Source organism: Lucilia sericata, unplaced genomic scaffold, assembly GCF_015586225.1.
Source record: "Lucilia sericata isolate MDLA Ls3-8-SP2 unplaced genomic scaffold, ASM1558622v1 Contig000978F_arrow, whole genome shotgun sequence".
Classification (NCBI taxonomy): Eukaryota; Metazoa; Arthropoda; class Insecta; order Diptera; family Calliphoridae; genus Lucilia; species Lucilia sericata.
The window spans coordinates 27989-52500 of record NW_023994961.1 but is presented as its reverse complement, the minus strand read 5'-3'; the positions used below and the strand labels follow the sequence as shown (position 1 = coordinate 52500).

Genomic DNA, 24512 nt, shown 5'->3' with positions numbered 1-24512 from the left:
ATGGCTAATACCAAAAGTCTTTAAACACAGTATTAAAATTTTGTAATCCCCAATATCTGGTTTACAAGATTCGTTTTTATACGATTTACCTTCGTGATATGGGTGTAAATATGTTTGTCATTTCCCTTATAATTTCTACGACATATTTTTCGGCCCTATTAATTTTATAAATTCTGGATCCTTATAGAAAACGCAGTCTGTTAAAATATTTCCGTCCGCCTGGCTGTATGTTTGTTAAAATTAATTAAATACAACAGATAAGGTCGGTAATGAAACCTTCAATAATTCCATCAGACATGCTTTCGAGAAGTTTCCTATTTAAAATCAGAAAAACTAAAGCAGCTACTGCAACAAATTTTGTCAAAAGTCTTCTTTCGCTTTTACCACAAAATTAACATCAATAGAAATAGTATTACCAACAGAAACCTGGATCGTATATCTGCACAAATTCGTTCCGAAGACCCTCTATATACTATGGTATATTAATTATAATTATATATATCTTGCTACATATATACTATATACATAAATCATTCTATATAATTATATGTCATAGCTCTCATATAAAACCCTCCCCTAAAGCGTAAATAACTAAATAATGATATCCAGATCAAACTTGACATGAATATGTTCTGTATTGCTAATTTTTGTCCGGTTTGGTCTATATTTGATCATAGCTCCGATACATGGTTTACTTGCAAAACCTAGTCGTGGCATAGGTCCGGTCCATAAGGAAACAATAAGACAACCATTTGTTCCAAAAAAGACGTGTGCATCATCATAACAGAGCAAAGTTTAGTACATGACACTTTTTAACAAATTGTTGTCTTTTGCAGCCCTTTAATCCATAATTGATGGTACCACCCATATGTTTTATAATAAAAGTATTAATTTTTCTTAAATTTATGTATATATTTGTAAAATTTTATTGTAAAAAATTTTATACACAGTTCGATTGGACGGAATTTTTGTTGTGTAAATTATTAATAATCATTATAAAAGGCACTATCGTTAATTATAATATAATTTATAAAAAAATGAACTACAATAGAAAATAATATATTTCTATGTTAATTAAGAACATTTTTTAATTTTGTGCTTCGAAAACATATTTATGTAACTATATGACTTTGTACCTAATTTAAACGAGATATGTATATACTTTGTTTAAGAAAGTTAAACCTAACTTTTGGAATGTATAGTTTCGAGTTTGCGAATTAGTTGAGTTTTAAAAAGAGATTCTTAAAATAATAATAGAGAGTGTAAATAATAAAATAGAGATTGACATTTGGCTAGAGCCAGCATGACAGTCGGTAATACGTCTAGCACGCATATAATTGCTGCCGAGATAGATGTCATAACGGCGACTATTCGGTGGTATAACTTTCAATTGTCTGGTCGCATCCTGGAAGATAAGATCATAAAAACCGAGGGGAGATGAGAACATGCTAAAACTAAAATCATCTAGATTTTTACGGCCATAAAGCTGTTGGGCGTAAGTTAATAAATTAATGTAAGCATTAATTTGTGTCTCATTGTAATTGATACCGCCACGAGTAACAATAGCATTGGCTTTAACTTTGCCCAAATTGCATCTTTTGTATTCGTGTAACTCGGCGCGTGTGCCGTCTGTGCATAGTAACTCGAAATCGTCATTAAGAGCATTACGTGCCCACCATTCTTTTCGTTTACCACCAGTATTTTCCATTACTGTGGTATGTTTCATAAAAGCCACATGACCGCCTCCCTCTACCAAACAACGGAAAGCTCCCGTATGTCCATAATAATCCTCGGAAGCATCTCGACGACAATAACGATAACTAGTGCCATGACAAAGATCACACATACTGTCGTAAGGCACCCCAGTGTTGTATTCATTACTTATAGCACCGGGTATACAGGATTTAGTAAAGTATTCAGCAGCTGCTCTAACGGAATCACAACCATAAGGACGTATCCAACCATTTGATATAAGATGTGCCATGGGATAAGTCCAACCAGCAGCTGTATTTATACCAGTATGACAGGTATATTTGCCCTTCAAATAAGTTAACTCAGTATCGGGATCTTCTTCTTTAGCCACGGCTACAACATAATATTCCGGATCGCCAAGATTATAAACTTCGGACATAAAAGGCACCAAGTCATAGTTTAAGCCACCGGTATACACGTCTCCCGCATCAAATACAGCTATATCAGCTTTACCAGATTGTATCCATTGCATACAATTAATATGAGAATGCATTTTCTTGCAAATCAATTCGGGTTTTAAAATTTGTGCCTTGAGAGCAGTCTAAAAATATATAATAATTAATAGTTAAATAGAACTATTTCGTTATTTCTTCTGTATTTTAAAAGTTACCCTCATTTTAATACATTTGTCCAATTCAGGATCGGAGGTAACACATAAGGTCATGCTGCTAACTGGGCATTCACGCAAGCCATAGATAAAGTCTATGGTTCTGTGTAAATATTTACTAAATGACTGATCATCTTCATGTATAACAGCTAAGGATTTGGCAGCATCCTTAAAATAAAAAGAAACGAAATTAAATTTTATAATTTTTAATATATAATAGCGCTTAAACTCACTTGAAATAGTAAATTAACTTTGCCATAGCGTTTCGATTCAAATATACGGAAAGTTTCATATTGAATTGAACCATTTAAACCATTATCATTGTATGATCTTTCTGTAGTAAAACTGCTATCTAAACGATCATTGCGATAACCACTATTGCCGAAACGATCACTATTATAATTGCCATAGGGATTATTATCGTAAGGATTATTTCGTCCATCATTATAGTAATTATTATTGTTGCCATAATTGTTGTTGTTATTGCCATAATTGTTATTATTTCCATTTAAACTTTGGGCTTGAGGATCATCTTTTAAGCCATCCGAATACAGTTCAACTATTTTCATTAAGAATTTTTGATATTTTTTGCGTTCGTTGGTATTGCGTGCGGATGATGTAACAATTGCATCTGAAGGTATAAGGCCCCAATTACATTGACGATATTCGGTAATGGGAGCACGACGGCCGTCGGTACACAGGAGTTCAAAACGTTCAGGAGACAAATTTTCTGCAAAAATTAAGATGTAAAATATATTTTAAGGTTTATAATATTTAAATATCTGGTTGTCTGTATGTCTATCTAACCGTATCTTTCTATCTAAATAGTACTTACTAAACTCAGGACTCTGAAGCATTTCAAATACTGTGGAATCGCGCAAAAATGCCACATCACCAGATTCGAGTAAACAACGAAAAGCGCCATCATAACCATAGTAAGGATCAGAAGCAGAGCAACGGCCACCAGGTATTTTACCAGTACACAAAGTACATAATCTAAAAAATACAAGAATTTAAAAAACATTTACATATTAAAAGGATATAAATTAACATAAGAGAGTTTATAACATACTTATCTGAATTATCACCAATTGGATTGTATTTATCAATTAGGGAATATACGGCACACGAATTATTAAAGTAATTTGCAGCCGTTTTAACTTGATTATTGCAATCAACCACCTCCATGCCTCCCTCACGTTGTAACTATGAAAGGCCAAAAACCAAATTGGTCTTAAAAAAGATACAAACAAATAATAAAGTACAAAATATACATACCGTATATATAGGAACTATCCAACCAGCTAAACTTCCTACCCATGGAAAACACGCCTTCTTTTGCCTTAGATCCCTTATACTGGTTACTTCAGGCAATGTTCCTGCTTTAACCACTGCCACGGCATGATAGTTTGTGAAACCACCTTCAAATTTTTCTTGCAATAATGGAACTAAAGAATTATAGCGGCCGGCAGTGAAAACATCACCAGCATCTAAACTTGTTATATGGGCATGCTCTCTATCGATATGATGAATACATTCATCAGCACTATAGGCCATAGAACAATTAAGTTTTAGGAGGGCATCATCAAATAGGGCATGATCCCTGGTAATAGCTGCCGTTAAGTTGAGGCATTTATATTGTTCTTCTTGACTTTTTGTACACCATACTATATCGGTGACTTTTTGTTCATTGAAATCGTATTTAGCTTAAAGAAGAAAAAATGTTTAAAATGTTTTTGTTTTCAATAATATAAAAAAGTAATTGTGATCACTGATCAGTGTAGAGTTAAATCGTGTGAGCTATCGTAAATATTTGGGTATTTAGAACGCTAATGTTTCTAGTAGGGATCATAATTTTGTTCTATAATACAAAACAAATCCCATCTGCCATAAACAAATTTCCCCGCTATTTTAACGCAACTACCTGTTGTTTGGCAACCTGTAATCTTTCACACTTGTTTACACAAACACGGTTTTAAATAAATTTTTTATATTTTTATTATTTTTTTAAAGATTTAATGCACTTCGATACTTCAATCAATATAAGTATTATTGGAAGTATGAAATTTAATAGATTAGTTCTGAAATTACTTAATTTAACAATGACTAAAACAACGCCCTGTTAGATTTCAGCATTGTGACTTCTCATCTTAGGAATTTTGTTGATTTTTTATATTTACCTTGTATTTGCAAAGCAAAAACTGCTATTGAAGCAATAATTAATATATGTTTATACATTTTTTACACTTTTATTAATTATTTTAGAATTAAAACATATTTTTAAACAATAAAAACAAAATATTTTTAAGGCACGCCCAATTTATGAATGAATTAAATTGAAAAAAAAATCATACGAATGAGTAAATAAAAGCGAAGACATAAAAGACGTAATTTACATGAAGACATTTTAGACGTCTGTTTTTTCCAATTCTCTTTTGAGAATCTTCCAAAAAATCATGAACGTTTATACGGTGATTTTTTACGTGCAACTGTTCATGTCTTTTTATGTTTAGTTTAGTTGTATAATCCTTTTTAATTACTTATTCGTAATACAAATAAAATTAAATTTTTAACACAAAAACAATTTAGTTTGATAAAAAATAATAAAAAGAATTTTTTTAACATGAGTATAACATCAACAGTGAGAATGAGTGTAAAGTGGGATTTCAAAAACAATCATGAAAATCCCAAATTATTTGTTTTCTTAAGCCCCCTTCACACGAGCAAGCAACAAGTAATAATATGATCTGTCAGAATTTTGAGTAGAAGAGATCGGATGGGATCGTCTAAACGCAATATGTAATGAAACCATCACACATTGAGAGAAAATACGGATGGAAAATTTGACAGTCGTATGGCTCTCTTCATTTTTTGAAATGATTCAGAAAACAAGCAAGTCGCATTAGATCAGGGATGTATTTTTATGTAAACACATACAAAAAAAGTGAAACAACTTATTGTTTTATACCAACCGTGTAAACCCAAAAAAATATAAATCATACGACTTTTATTCTCTTTTTTGTCATACGGATGGAGTTTCATTTTACTTTTTCATTAGACTTGTCGTCAGTGTTACCATATGTCAAGTTTTCCCTTTTTTTGCAAGTTTTTTGAGATTCAAAAAAGCTTTCAAGTTTTATTCCAATAAAAAAAGTTTTTTTAAAATTTATACAGTTTTTCAGTTTTTATTTTATTTAATCAATAAATAAGTTTAAAATAAAAAAACAATGTTTACCATTAACAAAATAATATTTTATACCATTAATATTCGAGATATTCCTAAAAACTGAAAAAAATTAACCGGTGTTGATGACCTTAATCCCTTAGAATAGACGTTAAGGACACAATGCACTTCGACCATATTGTAGAGATTTTGTGCAGCCCATTGGTTCACCATACTAGGCCAAATTGACGCATGAAGATAAATGGATTAATCGGTGAGTGTTTGAAGATAACATCTGGGTCTGGGTAAGACAAAATCTTCGTGTTTCGAGTTCCCAATGATGGGTAGTTACAAAAGTTCAGAGGTTTCCTCTTGTAGTACACAGAATCTACATAGATTCATCATGACATTTCAAGTGTAAATTTATGGTGTCTAAGACCACAATATCCAGTAATTCCTTGCTACTGATGTTAAGGAAAAGTTCTGTACCAATTATCATTAAGCTATTTAAAATTCCTCAATTTGCTCATTTTTTCACTAATTTTTCTTGGGTATTTTGTAATTTTAGTACAAAAAAAGTTTTTTTGTTGAAAAAAAGTTTTTTTCATAAAAATAAAAAGTTTTCTTCAAAAAATATATGGCAACACTGCTTGTCGTACGTAAAGTGTGATCGTCTGAAGGGCCCTTTATGCCCCATTCGTCTCTACACCACTCATCAACAATCATCGACAAACATGAAAAAATCATCGTGTAAATTGGGTGTTAGAGAAACAGAGATGATTTCAAAAATACAGAGGTGCCAGACTGTAATATATTTTTATTGTGACAATTTAATATTTTTAATATATTAAAAATTTAAAACACGTAATTATATAATTTTCAATTTAAAAAAATATTTTGTATTTACATATTTCTTGTTAATAGATATTTTATTCCTTCATTATACTATTTTTCGTAAACAAAAATGGAGTTCTGAAGTAGTGTGCTGAATGAATATCTATTACCTGATAACGATTAGAGTTCTATAAAACGAAAAAAGGGGAAAAGTCGACTTTGTAAATAAAAGAAAAAAAGTCGAAACAAACAATCAAACAAATCTTTATCGAAAATAAAATCTAATTTTTTCAGAATCCCACAAATTTACAAAACATTTTGGGATTTTTTAGTGTTCTTATAATTTTCCCCTTGTTCTAAGTATTGGTTACCCTTACACCACCTGCTTTTCGCATTCTGTGCTAATCTTTCGAATTAAATGTTTATTATTGGTGTACGTGGTGTTTTTAGTTAATTTTCTAGCCGGTCCGGTCCATAGATTTAGTGAAAATAGAAAAATCCTTTCCCAAAGTGTATTAAAATCTTTACGATGGCTGATTTAAAGAGAGAAGAAATATTACTGCTCTTTGATGTGGACGGAACACTGACAGCACCACGTTCCACTGTAGAACCTGAATTCGAAGACTTCTTTTATAATCAAGTAAAACCCCGTGCAACTATAGGTATCGTAGGTGGTTCGGATTTGGAAAAGATGTTCGAACAATTAAATGGTAAAAAGATTTTGGAACACTTTGATTTTGTATTTCCCGAAAATGGTTTGGTGCAAATCGAAAAGGGAAAAGAAGTGGGTAAACAGAATATAATACAACATTTGGGCGAGGATACCATTCAAAGATTTATTAATTTCGTATTACGTTATTTATCGGAACTAAAGTTGCCTTTTAAAAGAGGCACCTTTTTGGAGTTTCGTAATGGTATGATGAATGTGTGCCCGGTGGGAAGACAGTGTTCTCGAGAAGAGCGCAATTTGTTTGCCGCTTTCGATAAAGAACATCAAGTGCGCCGCAAAATGATTGAGGTTTTAAAAAATGAATTCTCTGAGGTAGATTTGACTTACAGTATCGGTGGCCAAATAAGTTTTGATGTCTTCCCCAATGGCTGGGATAAAACCTATTCATTGCGCTACATTGAGGCTCATTATAAGTTCAAGGAAATACATTTCTTTGGTGATAAAACTGAACCCGGCGGTAATGATTACGAAATTTTCATCGATCCCCGTACTATTTCACATAAAGTGGAATCACCCCATGATACCAAGAGAATATTAACTGAATTATTGAAACTAAATTAATTCCTTTTAAAATGCATTTATTATTGTTATACAAAATAAAAGAACAATTGTTATAAAAAATATGTTTAAGAAAAATCAATGATCTTTTAATCTGTATCCATTTCAGAATCATCTTCGTCATCATCATCGTCCTCATCATCATCTTCATCACTTTCATCGGAATCACTGCTATCACTATCAATCCAATCATGAGCATTCATATCATTCGGTATAATAGCCTTCCATTCTTCTAGTTTGTGTAAATCCAACGCATAGAAATCATTGAAAGTATATTGCTTGTTATCCTCTTCATATAGACCACCATAAATGTAGAGAGTACCCTTGCAAACACACAAACCAGGATTCATGCGTGGAGAGGGAACATTTTTCGGTCTTCTATTTGGGAACAAACTGGGTACTTTGGGTAAAGCAGGTGCTGCATTACTGGGACCGGCCACAGTAATTGTAAAAATGCCATCGGTTTTTACTGTAGTTTCTGCTTTTGCCTCATCACCAGCCATTTCTACATCAGTTGCTTTAGCTTCTTTTTTCTCTGCTTTCTGTTTTTTGTTGATTTCTATAAGGCGCCATGCAAGAGCAGAAAGATCCAGGGCTAATAATTCATCACCAAACTGGCCTTTGACATCTTCTTCGTCTTCATCTATGTCCATAACTCCACCAAAGCAGTAGGCTTTTCCATTTGGAGCAGAACAACAGCCCACGCTACTGCGTGGATAGGGTTTGTAACCACCGGCTTTTACCGTAACCCATTTGAATTTCATGGAGTCTGGAGCATTTTCTAAAATAAGCAAATAAACCGTATTAATAATTGTATTGTATGAACGTTTTCCATTATACTTACTGTCAGGTGTCAGGGCATACATATCGGTATGGGTTACACCACGGTCGATATCTTTTTTTAACGGCGATTTAGTATAACCTCCCCAAATAAGAATTTTACCCTCTGGATTGGCCGCAATACAACAACCGGAACGTGGTGGGGGTAAAATAGCTCCACCGATTTCTACCTGTAGCCAGGTATATGATTCCAAAGAAAATACATGCACATCATTGAAATAACGATATGATTGATTGTTATCATGGAAACCACCAAAAACGAAGAGTTTCTTTTTGGAAACTACCATACGGTGACCACTACGAGCACTAGGACCGTTAGGAGCATTAATTTTTTCCCATTTACGAGTTTTCAAACTCATCATCCACAAGTCTTTATAGTGATAGAATTGCATTTGTGAGGGACTGGCATGTTCACCACCAAACAACTAAAAAAAGGAAATAATTAATAAGGATTTCATAAATTTCCATCTGGCAAACATTACCCATAATTGACCACCATCCGTGGCCGTTGTAACCATTTGATGACCACTTCTGGGTGCTGGACCACCAGGTGATTTCACCTGTTTCCATTCATTTTTGCCGATATTATAAAAGAAGAGATCATTGTAAACACAAACACGTTGACCATTGAAAAATTCGCCACCAAAAAGTATCAATTCTTCCTTTTCCGGATGAGCTACCAAGGTAAAATTAGATCTTGGTGTGGGTGGTGTGGCGCAGACTACTTCAGTTATAGTTTTTTGTCTAGCTTCCTCTGCCTCCAGTTTGGCTACAACTTCAGCAATGTCGGCCTAAAAGATTGACATTTTTAAAATAAAAATTTGTGCAATTGTTTGATTAAGTTTACCTCTCCAAGTTTCTCCAACATTTTCTTTTGTTTTGCTGCCAATTTTTTATCCGTTTTCATGGCAGTCTTCTCGGCTCCTTTGCCTTTTTTCTTATTTTTATCTTTTTTACCCATTTTATACGTATAAAGCTAGTTAAATGATTTAAATTTAATAATTACGTACAAAATTGTTTTACTTTGTGAATGTTGGGCCACCAAAAAAAGAAAACAAATCAAATTCGGTGAAATGTCATTGCGACTGCACGTGTGAGTTGGTGTCAGTATTGCCACTTGTTAAAGCTTTGTGCTGACAATTTTCTGATAGTATGGTAATTTGAGGTGGTACATCGAAATTTTGAACAATAGCACAGTGGGGCAGAATCAAATTTTTTTGGAAATAAATCTGACAACGGCTGATCCGATCGGTGAAAATTTTGTCATGATCGCAGTCAAGGATTATTACTGTTTTTTGAACTCTTTATATTTTTTCTCAACCACTTTCAAAGATTTTTATACTTTTGTAAGACGCTCCACTAGATCTTTTATCTTGTTTATCTCTTATAATATCCTAGTTATAGGCGTTTGAAGGTTAATATTTAAAAATTTTGTCATGTGTATCTTGGTCCGCTGTGTTTAGAATCTAGGATAATTTTGGATCGAATGCTAGTTAGACAACAAAAATTACCAATGATATGCAAACAATTTTGAAGCATTATCATTTATATATCCAAAAATAAACGATTTTCAATTTAAAAATTCAATAATTGGCATATTTTTGTTGTTTTTTGGGCGAAAAGATATGTTAACTCTTTTTTTTTACTGAAAAGTTTTTAATAAAAACAACTAAGCGATTAAAGCATAAATTCACCACACTGTATTTGGTTTATTTTTATTATTCATCCTAAAAGTATGCTGTTGTATATACAAAATAAAATGTTATTGTAATTCACATAAAGATGTCTCCGTTCGTAAATAGGCTTAATATAAAATGGTTGATGTCTTTGCTATTTAACATCATAAAAGTGATGTCAATTTAAAATTTTAAATTCTTCTCTCAGAGATAAGTTGTAAGCAGAGCATAGCATACTGACGTCTTTGAGTTTCCAGAATGTCAAATCACATATGAAAAAAATATGACATTTATAGAAACCACATAGAAATATTTTCACAAATTGTCACTCGCTGTCACCTCATCTTTCAAGTTGCTATGAGAGTTACTGCGAATAAGCAGATTTGGCTGTGTACCTCACACAAACACGTGTATTTCTTATGGGACCTAGGCTGCTGCGTATCCCTAGGGCCATTTTAATTTGACGCGCTGCGTCAATATAAAAAAATGATATTGCTGTATACAGCTAGACGAAATTTCTGTGCACAGCATCCTGCTCTCTTCTGTCTTTTCGAGTAAAAACCTTTGAAGTAAATGCTTATCTATATATATATATATATAAAAATGAAAGTGTGTTTATATGTATGTATGTTTGTCCTTTATAAACTAATAGAACTAAATTCTTCAAATTTTGTACTAAGAACTTAAATATTCATCTGAGCATTTTGGAGAAAAAAGAGCGGACTTTCGTCATGGGGGGCTTGGAGCCCCCATATAAATTAAATGGGAAAATTATTATATCTGAGAAACTATTAGAGCTAGAATCTTCAAATTTTAATTGAAGAACTTTGACATTCATGTGAACATTCAGAGAATAACGGGCGGACTACCCATGAGGGGAGCAGCACCTCCCATATTAATAAAATACAAAAATTGGTTTATCTGGGAAACTAATAGAACTAAATTCTTCAAATTTTGCAATATTTAAGTTCATATTCATCTGAACATTTTGGAGAAAAAAGAGCGGACTTTCGTCATGGGGGGCTTGGAGCCCCCATATAAATTAAATAGGAAAATTATGAATTAAATAGAAAAATTCGTATATCTGAGAAACTATTAGAGCTAGAATCTTCAAACTCTACATGAAGATCTTTGACATTAATGTGAACATTTAGAGAATAACGGGCGGACTTTCAATGGGGCACCCCCTATATGAATTAAATACAAAATTTCGTATATCTGGGAAAATATTAGATTTTTTTTTTAATTTGTCATCGATTACATTAAAATCTTAATTAACGTTCGGAAAAAATGTATCTCTGGAAAACATTACAGTTAGAATCTTCAAAATTAATAAGAAGATTTTTTATTTATATTGCTTTTAGGGTAGCAAAGCACACTGGGTATAGCTAGTACAATATATTTATGTACATACATATATGTTTGTATGTCTGTTGTGGGCCGCTGGGCAGTTCGACAAAGGAGTCAATGCATCCGAAAAAGACAGTGATTTTCATTTACGTCTAACACCACCTGGTTGGCTCAATTTCGTCTTTCTTCACGGATGTACTCTTTGTAAACGAGGATGAAGACAATCGTCCTTTAGTGTCCCATCATGGGTGACAATTGATTTCCTCGTAGGACAAAATAGCTAGTCACCTGGACACTAGGTGGCTAGAGGTAACCCTAAATTGTAGGTTAAATAGGTAGTTCGGGACTGTCCAACCGAACTGCTGGTCTGGTCGAAAGTTCCAGGCATTTTTTGTTCATAGCTCGATTTGAACGAATTTTACATATTGTTTTTGGTGCAGGCCCCTATTGTTTGTTTTGCTCCATGGATATTTGATTTGGGGGGTTGATTCGGTTGGATTTTGAATTGCCCAAGGTCGATGCCTTGGATCGACCTCCCTATTATGGGATAGTATAGTTAAAATTTTAGCAATAATCATTATTTGTAATCTCTTATAAAACCAGTTTGATAAAACTTGAAATCACCAATTTGGGGATAAATCCCCACATCTGGCGACAGTGGTTAGCGGATATTTAAGATTTTTTTGAAAATGATTTCGATTCTACCCCACTGTGGTCAGTCTAATCTTTAAAAACAGGGTTGATATTAACATAACCTATGATTTAAAGAGAAAACATTAGTTGGACCACATTGTTTAAGTCCTAAGATAGATGAAAACTCCGTTTGTTTAAAAATTTTTTATTAATTAAAATGATTATTGTTATATTTAGACAAAAAAATAAAAAAAGGGTTTGAACATATGAATTAGCAGTATGATTTTTACATAGAACAGATATTTTATATATTGTTAAGGCAGTTAATATAGTAAAACATATAATAGCTTAATACTAATTACAAATTGAAAATTAGCTTTCGTAAAATCGTCATACAAATTATATTTTGTATTCTTATTAATGCATTCGAGGGTTAATATATTGTTAATATTTCGAAGATTTCAAATTACCACTACTTAATGAACTGCGACCATTTATGGACCAATTCGAATCGAAACCACAAGCCGAATCTGAATCAGAATCGGCTGTCAAGTTATTGGGTACACCTAAACCTAAAGGTGATCTTAGTTGATTGGGAGTAGTGGGCATGCTGCTGTAGCCGGAATTAAAATTGGAGCTTGATGTTGATGATATCGAATCTCGGGGTGAGTCGGTGGCATTTGAGGATATCGAAGAACGTTTAGTATTCTTTTGGCGTTTCTTAACACTGTCCAAACCCTTGGGTGGGGGCATTAAAGAATCCTCATCATCTTCGTCGTCATCATCATTATAGTTTTTTGTGGCTTTAAGGGCGTTTTGTGTTATATTATCGGCGGAACCCCAAGACTTGTGCAGCATGTCATATTTTGTTGAATTAATTGGTACACTGGCTCTTGAGCCCGGTGCCGGTAGATGATGATGATGATTCATCGATGATGGTGGGTTCTTCATCGTCATTGTTGCCGATTTTTTCATCATCATCGGATGAAGATGCTGCTGATTCCGCATCATACCACCGGGAGCGTGAAGATGATGAGGATAATGATGGTGACGGTGATGGCGCTGGTGAGGGTGATTTACTGTTGAGGCTGCGTGTGGATGGTGATGTTGTTGCTGTTGGTGGTGTGAGTGTATCGTGCCATTGCCCACTCCCAAGAAGTTGCTGAATGCTTCGGTCGTTTTCTTCACTCGCACATTCAAAGAGCCAATCCGTAGGAATCCCGAATCTTTTTCGACTAGTGTAAAGAAATATTGATAAAGTAGAAATAAAGTTTGATTAGTTTCTGCAGCAGTTATTTTCATGATATTTGTATTAAGTAGACCAATTATTACAATCTTACCTGTAGGTTTTCTCTTTGCTTTGATTTCTGTAAAAGTTAAGAAAAGAGAAATGAAATATATTTTTATCAAAATCCATTTAAAATAAAAGTTCTGAAAAAAAGCTTTTATGAAATATTGAAAAATAATGGAAACAGATAAAAAATCATAGGAAATCAATGTAAGTAATGGAAAATGTTGCGTTTTTTCAAATGTACATGCTGGTGAAGTAAAAAATAAGCCAACCCAAATAGGAACAATTTAAAAAAACAAAAAACTTACCCCTATATAGACTTTGCATTGCGAAAATAACCCAGAAAACAGAAAAAAAATCACAAAAAATTTCGATAACAAAACAAAAAGTTAGCATTCCAAAAGCTTTCAAGTTAAAGCATCAAAGTTCTTCTTTAATAAAAAAAAACTTTTAGCAAAGTGCAATATCAATGTCTTCTCTTTATGCACTCACTCAGTTAACAAAATTTAGCAACAATGTTTAAGAGAGAATGTAAAAAACAAGATCTCTTTGCAGAGAGTGGAGAGAATTGTAAATGACTCTTGTTAATAGGCAAATGATAATAGAAATGTTTGCAAAATCAAATTTTTTATTAAAAATATTATTTGTTTTAAAAAAATGTTTCTTAAAGCATTTGTAACAAATAAAAAGTTATAAAATTTTTAGTTCGGAACACTAAACATTAAAGAATATAGAATTTTTTATTATTTCCAAATAAAACAAAGTAAAATGCAAAAAATTAATTAATATGAAATTAAAAATCAAATAGCTATGGTTTGTGCCAATAAGCTTTCAATAGCACTGCGTTCATTTCTGCCATGATTATGATTATCCACTTGCCTCCAGGTGCCATATCCACTGCTGATCAATTGCTGACGCATTGCTTGAATCTCTGCGAATATTTTTTTTTGGTTTTTGATTTAATCCACGTAGAATGATCGTTGAACGAAATAGATAGAGTGTACGATAAAAGAGAGTTGCAGTTGTTGGTTTTGTGCATTAAAAATAAATAAATTTATATTGTCATTATTATTTTAAAAAGTAATTTCTAAAAAAATGTGTGCTGGTGTCTTGTGGTTTAAATTAGGATCATTGGTTTTGTTTGTCCAGTTTTTTTTTTTAATAATGTATTTAAATAACAAAATGATGTATTAACCAAGCAACATGAATTGAGAATATTATCCTTTGTCTTCTAAGGAGCTTTTGTTAAAAAGTTATTAATTTTAAACATTAATTTGTTTATTTAGTATAAAAAGTCGTTTTAAATACACAACATGTATTGTAAGTCAATTAATTGTTAACAAGTGTTATATAAACATTAAAACTCGGTTAAAGCAAAATTTAGATTTTTAATAACATTTTACAAAAAGCTGGGTTCGTATTAAAGAATTTTGAAAAATATTGTTCGTTAACCAAGTTTTAGCGTTGTACGTCATGCAAACTTTATTAATTCTACAAAGTTTGAGATTTATGATACGAGATTCTCCCACAATTGGCCGGCGCATAAATATAATGATCTATGTATTAATCCATCTTTGCTTTGTTTTATTAAAATTATAATTTCTGGATCGTTGTTCAGTTTTCTTTCTCTAAAATTGCGCTTTCATGATATCCGAAGACACTAAAACTATTAAACTCTAAAGGTCCGCATTTTTTGGTCCATTATTCAAATATAGTCTCTCGACTAGAATATATTGTAATCAAGACTTTAGAATATACTATAGATTGGACTATATTAGAGATTATAAACTAGACTATTGCCCAGACTTTTAATTTCAATTCGAAACCACATTATTTTCCAATCTATAAAGCAGACTATAGTATATAGTAAAACAGACAATAGAACATGCTATAGTAAAGGCTATAGTCCAGACTAGAAGGGACTATAGACCACCATAGGCTACTCTATAGTCCAGGTTAAACCGATCTATAGACTAGACTATAAACCAGTCTATAGACTAGACTATACCCAGTTTATAGACTATAGCCCAGTCTGTAGAGTAGACAACAGACCACATTCCACACTATGGACCATATAGACTTGTCAGACTATACTCAAGACTATAGAGCGGACTATAGTCCAGAATACAGTCCAGACTATAGTTCAGACTACAGTCCAGACTATAGTTCAGACTACAGTTCAGACTATAGTCCAGACTACAGTCCAGACTACAGTCCAGACTATAGTCCAGACTATAGTCCAGACTACAGTCAAGAGTATAGTCCAGACTACAGTCCAGACTATAGTCCAGACTACAGTCCAGACTATAGGCCAGACTATAGTCCAGACTACAGTCCAGACTACAGTCCAGACTATTGTCCAGGCTATAGTCCAGACTATATTCCAGGTTATGGTCCAGACTACAGTCCAGACTATAGTCCAGACTACAGTCCAGACTATAGTTCAGACTACAGTCCAGACTATAGTCCAGACTACAGTCCAGACTATAGTCCAGACTACAGTCCAGACTATAGTCCAGACTACAGTCCAGACTACAGTCCAGACTATAGTCCAGACTACAGTCCAGACTATAGTCCAGACTACAGTCCAGACTATAGTCCAGACTACAGTCCAGACTATAGTCCAGACTACAATCCAGCCTATAGTCCAGACTACAGTCTAAACTATTGTCCAGGCTATATTCCAGATTATGGTCCAGACTGTAGTGCAGACTATAGTCTAGGCTAGAGTCCAGACTAGACGGGACTATAGACCAGATTATACACCATACCATAATAGACCCTACTGAAGACCAGACTATAGCCCAGATTAATGTCCAGACTATAGTTCAGATTCTATACCAAAATCTAATACAGACTAAAGACCAGACTATAGACTAGACTGTAGTCCAGACTAAAGACCAGGCTATAGTTCAGACTATGGACCAGACTATAGATGAAACTATAGTTTTAGTGTTTACTCTTATATTATTGCATTAATAATAATAATGCATTTTCTTGAGGGCACAAGTGGTTTTAAAATCCCAGAAATCATCTTAGAACATAACTTCTAAAAAGTACACTTATTCAGAATTATTAAAAGCGGCTTCGAAACTTAATTTATAACCTAATCTACAAACTACTGTGAATATAGGTCAACCTCTATTAATGTGTTAAACAATTAAAACTCAGCTAATAAGTTAAACCAGCAATAATCTAAAGGATTTCAGAACAATAAAAAGCAAAATTAATCAGCCACCTTAAAATAGTTATATTATTAAAGATTTAACATAAAAAATTGGCAAGACCTGTAGTAAATGCATATTATTTAAACAATAATTTAAAAAATTTTAAATAATAAATAAAGAAAAATAATATTAATAATAAACAATTTTGCGTTATAAAAAGAAATCATAATTAAATTTTGTTATAAACTGAGAAGCCATTTTAAAAACTAAATAGAAAATAAATTTAATAAAGTTGTAATAAAAAGCATGCATAATAAAGAAACAAATAAACCAGTTAAATAAATAAATAAATTATTAAACAAATAAATTATAATTAGAACAAAATATATTAAACTTTTTGTTGGTGGTGGGCATTACAACCGCTATTTGTTGTTGTTTTTGTTTTAGCAACTACATAAACTTGCACACTATACATATTCCGGGAGTTAAGAAATTAAGAAAGAGTGAAAAAAATCATTCCATTACAGTTTGGTTAGTAACATTATCTGGATTATTGTTGCTTCTGGAGGAGGTAGCAGCACGTAGTGTTTTACGCAAAAAGCTCTCCTTACGACGAGCCACCGTACCATGACGTATATTCTTGGGTGAAAGACTACGCGGTGACGATTCCGGTGAACTTTGTGGTGATGGCAACATGTCACAGGGTATTAAATTGCCATCATCATCACCATACTTCACCGATTGTACGGCCGATTTCTTTTGACGTCGCATTGCGGAAGTTTGTGTTAGTAGAGATTGGGTGCGTGTTAGAGGGCTTGTTAGTTGAGAGCGTTTTTTACCGCGTACTAAAGCACTACCGACTGTACCGCCTCCAATAGCAAGTTTGCCAGTACCAGAGACGTTCTTCATATTAGGTGGTAGTTGAAAGTGATAGTTGTTGTTAAGTTCGTTGAGTAGGAATTTGGAGCAATACTCACTGCTGTAGGTGGAAGCCGAGACGCTGGTCTGTTGTTTACTATAGTCCAGAGGTTTATTGCCAGCCCAGTCGAGCAGATCACGATTGGCCTCTGGAAGAGAAATGAGAAGCAAGAGTTGTTCAATATGTTTGTGAAATAGATGATAATAAGTTATAGACTAGATTATGGACTAGTAAATTTTATAATCAAGTCTCTAGTAGAGTACATAGCAGCGACTATAGGTGAGTCTGAATTCGATATTATAGTCAAGTCTTAAGTCATGATTATAATGAAGTCTATAGATGAGTCTATTGTAAAGTTTACAGTCGAGTCAATAGTCGTATATCTATAGTGGTTACTATGGGCTATATAATCAAAACTTTAGACGAATAAATAGTACTACAGTCGCGCATAGTCAATATTTGCGTCTATAGCTGAGACTATAGTCTTGTCGAGATTATAGTAACGTCTATATATAGATTAATCAATAAGAGACACTATAGTCGAATCTAAAATATAATCAGTAGTCAAGATTATAGTAGAGACTGTAGTCATGTTCATAGTTAAATCTATAGCTGAGATTACAGTCGAGTCTATAGTCAAGTCTAGTCGAGACCGAAGTCGAGAATATATTCATATAGTCGCCTCTATAAGCGAGACAATAGCCGACACTATAGTCGAACTAGAAGTCGAAAATTAGTAGAGTATGTAGTCGAACCTGTAGAGATGTTCATAGTAGACTGTAGTCGAGTCATTATAGAGAATATAGTGGAGTTTATAGTAGACTCTATAGTTGAGACTATATTTAAATCTTCAAGCGAAATTATAGCATAGTCTATAGTTAAGACTATATTCTACAGTTGCAAGTATAGTCTAGTCCATAGTCGATACTACAATATATTCTATATTCGAGATTACAGTTTAGTTTAAAGTAGAGATTACAGTCCAGTATATAGTAAAAGCTATAGTCAACTTTATAGTCTATTCTATAGTCGAAAATATACATACATATATTATTACCCTTAAAATAATGAAACTAATTTTGATAATAGAATTTGTTAATATCCTATTAAACTAACCCTACAATTCTAATGACTAATTCAATAATAATGTAAGAGACCTAAATAAATAAAAAATTTATGAACTCATCGAAAAGTTAAGATAATAAATAGAATTCCCAAAATTTATACTAGATATGACTTCCGATTAAATATTTAACCAAAAACAATCAAACAACATAACTATGAGAAAGTAATTACGGGCGATAGTGGTGTGATTTTTCAAATCGAAAATAAATCACAAAACATTACTTTTTTCCTATTTGAGGAGTAATAATTAAAATGACTCCATTATGTCTGGCAAAGAATACAAGGCAACTGTGTAAATATTAAAAAAATGTTATATCAAGTTAAAAAGAAAAGCCGCCCGTTTTAATTGACTCCGATATTGCTATTTGGGGATCAAAGACTTGCCTCTAACAAATAGTTAGAATAAACAAAAACAAACACTTCAAATAAGTCAATATTGAATTTGGCAATTAGTTTAGAAAACATTCAATATGGAAATGTACATATCTATAGTTCTGATTTGGGAGAGTAGTAGGAGGTGTTGTTTATTTTTCCCATTTTTTATGGTTTTTGGTAAGATAAGAAAGAAAATAAATTTTGATTGACAGCTAAAGATAACGAACTATAAATGTTATCACTAAAAGATTTTCTATTCAATAAAACGTTAAAATAAATTTATAAAGTAAAAGGTGTTACTTACTGTAAGTATTGCAGAGCAAAGCAAATATATTGGATCTTCCAAATTGCATGGCTATATGTAAAGGAGTATAACCCTGTAAATAAAAGATAAATTAAAAGAACAATAGAAATATTATTTGTAGGCCATACATAAAAGGATTAAATTATTAAAAATTTAAATGCAAAATAAGTTTAAATTTGTTTATAAGTGTAGACATTTAAAAAAAAAAAGAAACTACATGACAGATTTTAAATTTTTGAGTAGCGTAACAATTTTAAAACCCCTTTTTTCTACCTCGTTTTTTATTTAAACTACACGCACACATTACTTACATTTCCATAAAATCGGGCAGGCAGGCACTACTCACAGACAGACATACACATGTAACACACCAAAGTGTCAATCATTTCATGTTGATTTGATTTCTACATAAAACTGATTAAATTGAAATTGTTTGAGTGAAAATAAAATGGTACATATGAAACGAAAAACTCATGCTCTTTAAATTGCTCAGGCATACTTTAAAAGGATGCATTCTAGGATTTCATTCTTCGAGACTATAGTCTGATTTATAATTGTAACTATAGTCTAGTCTATAGTCTAGTCTATAGTCTAGTCTTTAGTCTAGTCTTTAGTCTAGTCTATAGTCTAGTCTATAGTCTAGTCTATAGTCTAGTCTATAGTCTAGTCTATAGTCTAGTCTATAGTCTAGTCTATAGTCTAGTCTATAGTCTAGTCTATAGTCTAGTCTATAGTCTAGTCTATAGTCTAGTCTATAGTCTAGTCTATAGTCTAGTCTATAGTCTAGTCTATAGTCTAGTCTATAGTCTAGTCTATAGTCTAGTCTATAGTCTAGTCTATAGTCTAGTCTATAGTCTAGTCTATAGTCTAGTCTATAGTCTAGTCTATAGTCTAGTCTATAGTCTAGTCTATAGTCTAGTCTTTAGTCTAGTCTATAGTCTAGTCTATAGTCTAGTCTATAGTCTAGTCTATAGTCTAGTCTATAGTCAAGTCTATAGTCTAGTCTATAGTCAAGTCTATAGTCTAGTCTATAGTCTAGTCTATAGTCTAGTCAGACTAGTCTATAGTCTAGTCTATAGTCTAGCTTATAGGTCTAGTTAACTATAGACTAGGTCTATAGTCTAGTCTATAGTCTAGTCTTTAGTCTAGTCTATAGTCTAGTATAGTCTAGTCTATAGTCTAGTCTATAGTCTAGTCTATAGTCTAGTCTATAGTCTAGTCTATAGTCTAGTCTATAGTCTAGTCTATAGTCTAGTCTATAGTCTAGTCTATAGTCTAGTCTATAGTCTAGTCTATAGTCTAGTCTGTAGTCTAGTCTATAGTCTAGTCTATAGTCTATCTATAGTCTAGACTATAGTCTAGTCTATAGTCTAGTCCATAGTCTAGTCTATAGTCTAGTCCATAGTCTAGTCTATAGTCTAGTCCATAGTTCTAGTCTATAGTCTAGTCTATAGTCTAGTCTATAGTCTAGTCTATAGTCTAGTTCTATAGTCTAGGTCTAGTAGTCTAGTCTATAGGTCTAGTCTATAGTCTAGTCTAGTCAGTCTACAGTCTAGTCTATAGTCTAGTCTATAGTCTAGTCTATAGTCTAGTCTATAGTCTAGTCTATAGTCTAGTCTATAGTCTAGTCTATAGTCTAGTCTATAGTCTAGTCTATAGTCTAGTCTATAGTCTAGTCTATAGTCTAGTCTATAGTCTAGTCTATAGTCTAGTCTATAGTCTAGTCTATAGTCAAGTCTATAGTCTAGTCTATAGTCAAGTCTATAGTCTAGTCTATAGTCTAGTCTATAGTCTAGTCTATAGTCTAGTCTATAGTCTAGTCTATAGACTAGTCTATAGTCTAGTCTATAGACTAGTCTATAGACTAGTCTATAGTCTAGTCTATAGACTAGTCTATAGTCTAGTCTATAGTCTAGTCTATAGTCTAGTCTATAGTCTAGTCTATAGTCTAGTCTATAGTCTAGTCTATAGTCTAGTCTATAGTCTAGTCTATAGTCTAGTCTATAGTCTAGTCTATAGTCTAGTCTATAGTCTAGTCTATAGTCTAGTCTATAGTCTAGTCTATAGTCTAGTCTATAGTCTAGTCTATAGTCTAGTCTATAGTCTAGTCTATAGTCTAGTCTATAGTCTAGTCTATAGTCTAGTCTATAGTCTAGTCTATAGTCTAGTCTATAGTCTAGTCTATAGTCTAGTCTATAGTCTAGTGTATAGTCTAGTCTATAGTCTAGTCTATAGTCTAGTCTATAGTCTAGTCTATAGTCTAGTGTATAGTCTAGTCTATAGTCTAGTCTATAGTCTAGTCTATAGTCTAGTGTAAAGTCTAGTCTATAGTCTTGTCTATAGTCTAATCTATAGTCTAGTGTATAGTCTAGTCTATAGTCTAGTCTATAGTCTAGTCTATAGTCTAGTCTATAGTCTAGTCTATAGTCTAGTCTATAGTCTAGTCTATAGCCTAGTCTATAGTCTAGTCTATAGTCTAGTCTACAGTCTAGTCTATAGTCTAGTCTATAGTCTAGTCTATAGTCTAGTCTATAGTCTAGTCTATAGTCTAGTCTATCGTCTAGTCTATAGTCTAAGTCTATAGTCTAGTCTATAGTCTAGTCTTAGTCTAGTCTATAGTCTAGTCTATAGTCTAGTCTATAGTCTAGACTATAGTCTAGTCTATAGTCTAGACTATAGTCTAGTCTATAGTCTAGTCTATAGTCTAGTCTATAGTCTAGTCCATAGTCTAGTCTATAGTCTAGTCCATAGTCTAGTCTATAGTCTAGTCCATAGTCTAGTCTATTAGTCTAGTCTATAGTCTAGTCTATAGTTAGTCTATAGTCTAGTCTATGTCTAGTCTATAGTCTAGTCTATAGTCTAGTCTACAGTCTAGTCTATAGTCTAGTCTATAGTCTAGTCTATAGCTAGTCTATAGTCTAGTCTATTAGTTAGTCTATAGTCTAGTCTATAGTTCTAGTCTATGTAGTCTAGTCTATAGTCTAGTCTATAGTCTAGTCTATAGTCTAGTCTATAGTCTAGTCTATAGTCTAGTCTATAGTCTTAGTCTATAGTCTAGTCTATAGTCTAGTCTAGTCTAGTCTATAGTCTAGTCTATAGTCTAGTCTATAGTCTAGTTATAGTCTAGTCTATAGTCTAGTCTATAGTCTAGTCTATATTCTAGTCTATAGTCTAGTCTATAGTCTAGTCTATAGTCTAGTATATAGTCTAGTCTATAGTCATAGTCTATAGTCTAGTCTATAGTCAAGTCTATAGTCTAGTCTAGTCTAGTCTATAGTCTAGTTCCTATCTAAGTCTAGTCTATAGACTAGTCTATAGTCTAGTCTATAGTCTAGTCTATAGACTAGTCTATAGTCTAGTCTATAGTCTAGTCTATAGACTAGTCTATAGTCTAGTCTATAAGTCTAGTCTATAGTCTAGTCTATAGTCTAGTCTATAGTCTAGTCTATAGTCTAGTCTATAGTCTAGTCTATAGTCTAGTCTATAGTCTAGTCTATAGTCTAGTCTATAGTCTAGTCTATAGTCTAGTCTATAGTCTAGTCTATAGTCTAGTCATAGTCTAGTCTATAGTCTAGTGTATAGTCTAGTCTATAGTCTAGTCTATAGTCTAGTCTATAGTCTAGTCATAGTTAGTCTAGTCTATAGTCTAGTCTATAGTCTAGTGTATAGTCTAGTCTATAGTCTAGTCTATAGTCTAGTCTATAGTCTAGTGTATAGTCTAGTCTATAGTCTAGTCTATAGTCTAGTCTATAGTCTAGTGTAAAGTCTAGTCTATAGTCTAGTCTATAGTCTAATCTATAGTCTAGTGTATAGTCTAGTCTATAGTCTAGTCTATAGTCTAGTCTATAGTCTAGTCTATAGTCTAGTCTATAGTCTAGTCTATAGTCTAGTCTATAGTCTAGTGTATAGTTTAGTGTATAGTCTAGTCTAGTCTATAGTCTAGTCTATAGTCTAATCTATAGTCTAATATATAGTCTAGGCTATAGTATAGTCTGGTCTATAATCTAGTCTATAGTTTATTACAGTTTTAAACAATCAATGAATAAGTTCTTTTAAATCACTGTCTCTGCTCAAAACACTTCATTGTGTTACTATAGAAAAACATTTCATTTGTCGCGACAAATGTGTTGCCAATTTCAATTTTATATAAATGTAAATATTTTACATACTCACAGCATACATACATACATGCATACGTTTAATACAGATTTGTAAATCTGTATATTTAAATTTTAAAATTTCACGTTTGACACATAACAAAATTGAAATTGCAAAATGTTTCTTTCTTACTATTATTAAGTGCCAATACGAGGAGTAACAACAATGGCCCAACCCTTTTTGCTATGATTTCATGTTTCAAGATTCGTTTTGGTTAAATGGATGTTTTGTGTGTGTGTTCTTTAAAATCTATATATTGAAAGTGTCTCATGAGAAGAAGAGAAAGAGTAATAAAGATACTATTTCTTGAATTATAAAGTAACAACATGTTGCCATATGCTGTGTTATTAAGTTGTTAACAAAACTATTGAACATTTACATTTTAGCTTTGTATTTGAAAGACATCTTTGGTTTCTAAATCTGTTATTTTAGAAGTTTACTTACCCCATTCTATGATTGATTTCCATTCAAATGTGATAGAAGCGAGTCATGAAATTGATATGAAAGTAGAAAATTTAATATAAAATTATTATAAATTATAATTGTATTAAAGATTTCCTTTTTTAGTAATAAATTACCGTTTGAGCATTAACATCGGCTTTGTAGGTTCCTGCTATTAGTTTGACAACATCTTCATTGCCTTGTTTGGCAGCCCAGTGCAAAGCAGTCTGTAAATAAAGATAAAATTGGGAAAAATATTATTCTATTTCAATTTATTTCTTCGGATTTCTGTTAGTATACATCCTCCTATCAACTTAATCTAAGGGTATATTACTGCTATATAATTTTTTCAAAATTTAACCAGATGTAATGGATAAATTAGAAAATTATACCTCGACTTCTTTGAAATTTTGTTGGACTGTGTAATTAGACTATTTAACTCATTTTTCATTCCATCTTATATGAAATCGATTAAACTTACACAATTCGATTATTATATTAAACTAGCTATACCCAGTGTGCTTTGCTACCCTAAAAGCAATATAAATAAAAAATCTTCTTAGTAATTTTGAAGATTCTAACTGTAATG

At 32.5% G+C, this 24512-nt stretch overlaps 4 protein-coding genes across 5 annotated transcripts; 1 reads left to right on the top strand and 3 right to left on the bottom strand.

Annotated features, from left to right (window-relative positions):
• Positions 1–891: 891 nt before the first annotated feature.
• Positions 892–4724, bottom strand: LOC119609412 (melanotransferrin). Its single transcript, XM_037964172.1, has 7 exons — positions 4540–4724; positions 3638–4065; positions 3432–3565; positions 3195–3355; positions 2593–3089; positions 2363–2527; positions 892–2293 (listed from the first exon to the last, which is right to left on the bottom strand). The coding sequence occupies exons 1-7, from the start codon at positions 4595–4597 to the stop codon at positions 1229–1231; spliced, it is 2508 nt and encodes an 835-aa protein (XP_037820100.1). The 5' UTR covers positions 4598–4724; the 3' UTR covers positions 892–1228.
• A 1951-nt stretch (positions 4725–6675) lies between these two features.
• On the top strand, positions 6676–7722 carry LOC119609410 (phosphomannomutase). The gene has a single exon (XM_037964170.1). It carries the CDS (start codon positions 6886–6888, stop codon positions 7645–7647), a length of 762 nt encoding a protein of 253 aa, XP_037820098.1. The 5' UTR covers positions 6676–6885; the 3' UTR covers positions 7648–7722.
• On the bottom strand, positions 7648–9602 carry LOC119609409 (kelch domain-containing protein 4). The gene is made up of 4 exons (XM_037964169.1): positions 9332–9602; positions 8967–9275; positions 8489–8909; positions 7648–8425 (listed from the first exon to the last, which is right to left on the bottom strand). Exons 1-4 carry the CDS (start codon positions 9443–9445, stop codon positions 7734–7736), a joined length of 1536 nt encoding a protein of 511 aa, XP_037820097.1. The 5' UTR covers positions 9446–9602; the 3' UTR covers positions 7648–7733.
• Positions 9603–12353: 2751 nt separating this feature from the next.
• LOC119609417 (transcriptional regulator GZF3) lies at positions 12354–24144 on the bottom strand. Of its 2 annotated transcripts, none has more exons than XM_037964177.1 (6): positions 23927–23932; positions 19325–19397; positions 17579–17668; positions 14314–14365; positions 13484–13510; positions 12354–13378 (listed from the first exon to the last, which is right to left on the bottom strand). In XM_037964177.1, exons 4-6 carry the CDS (start codon positions 14324–14326, stop codon positions 12588–12590), a joined length of 831 nt encoding a protein of 276 aa, XP_037820105.1. In that variant the 5' UTR covers positions 14327–14365; positions 17579–17668; positions 19325–19397; positions 23927–23932; the 3' UTR covers positions 12354–12587. The 2 variants fall into 2 exon arrangements, with proteins under 2 accessions (XP_037820105.1, XP_037820104.1); XM_037964176.1 differs by lacking the exon at positions 14314–14365 and adding an exon at positions 24061–24144 and having other exon boundaries at positions 12360–13378.
• Positions 24145–24512: the final 368 nt, after the last annotated feature.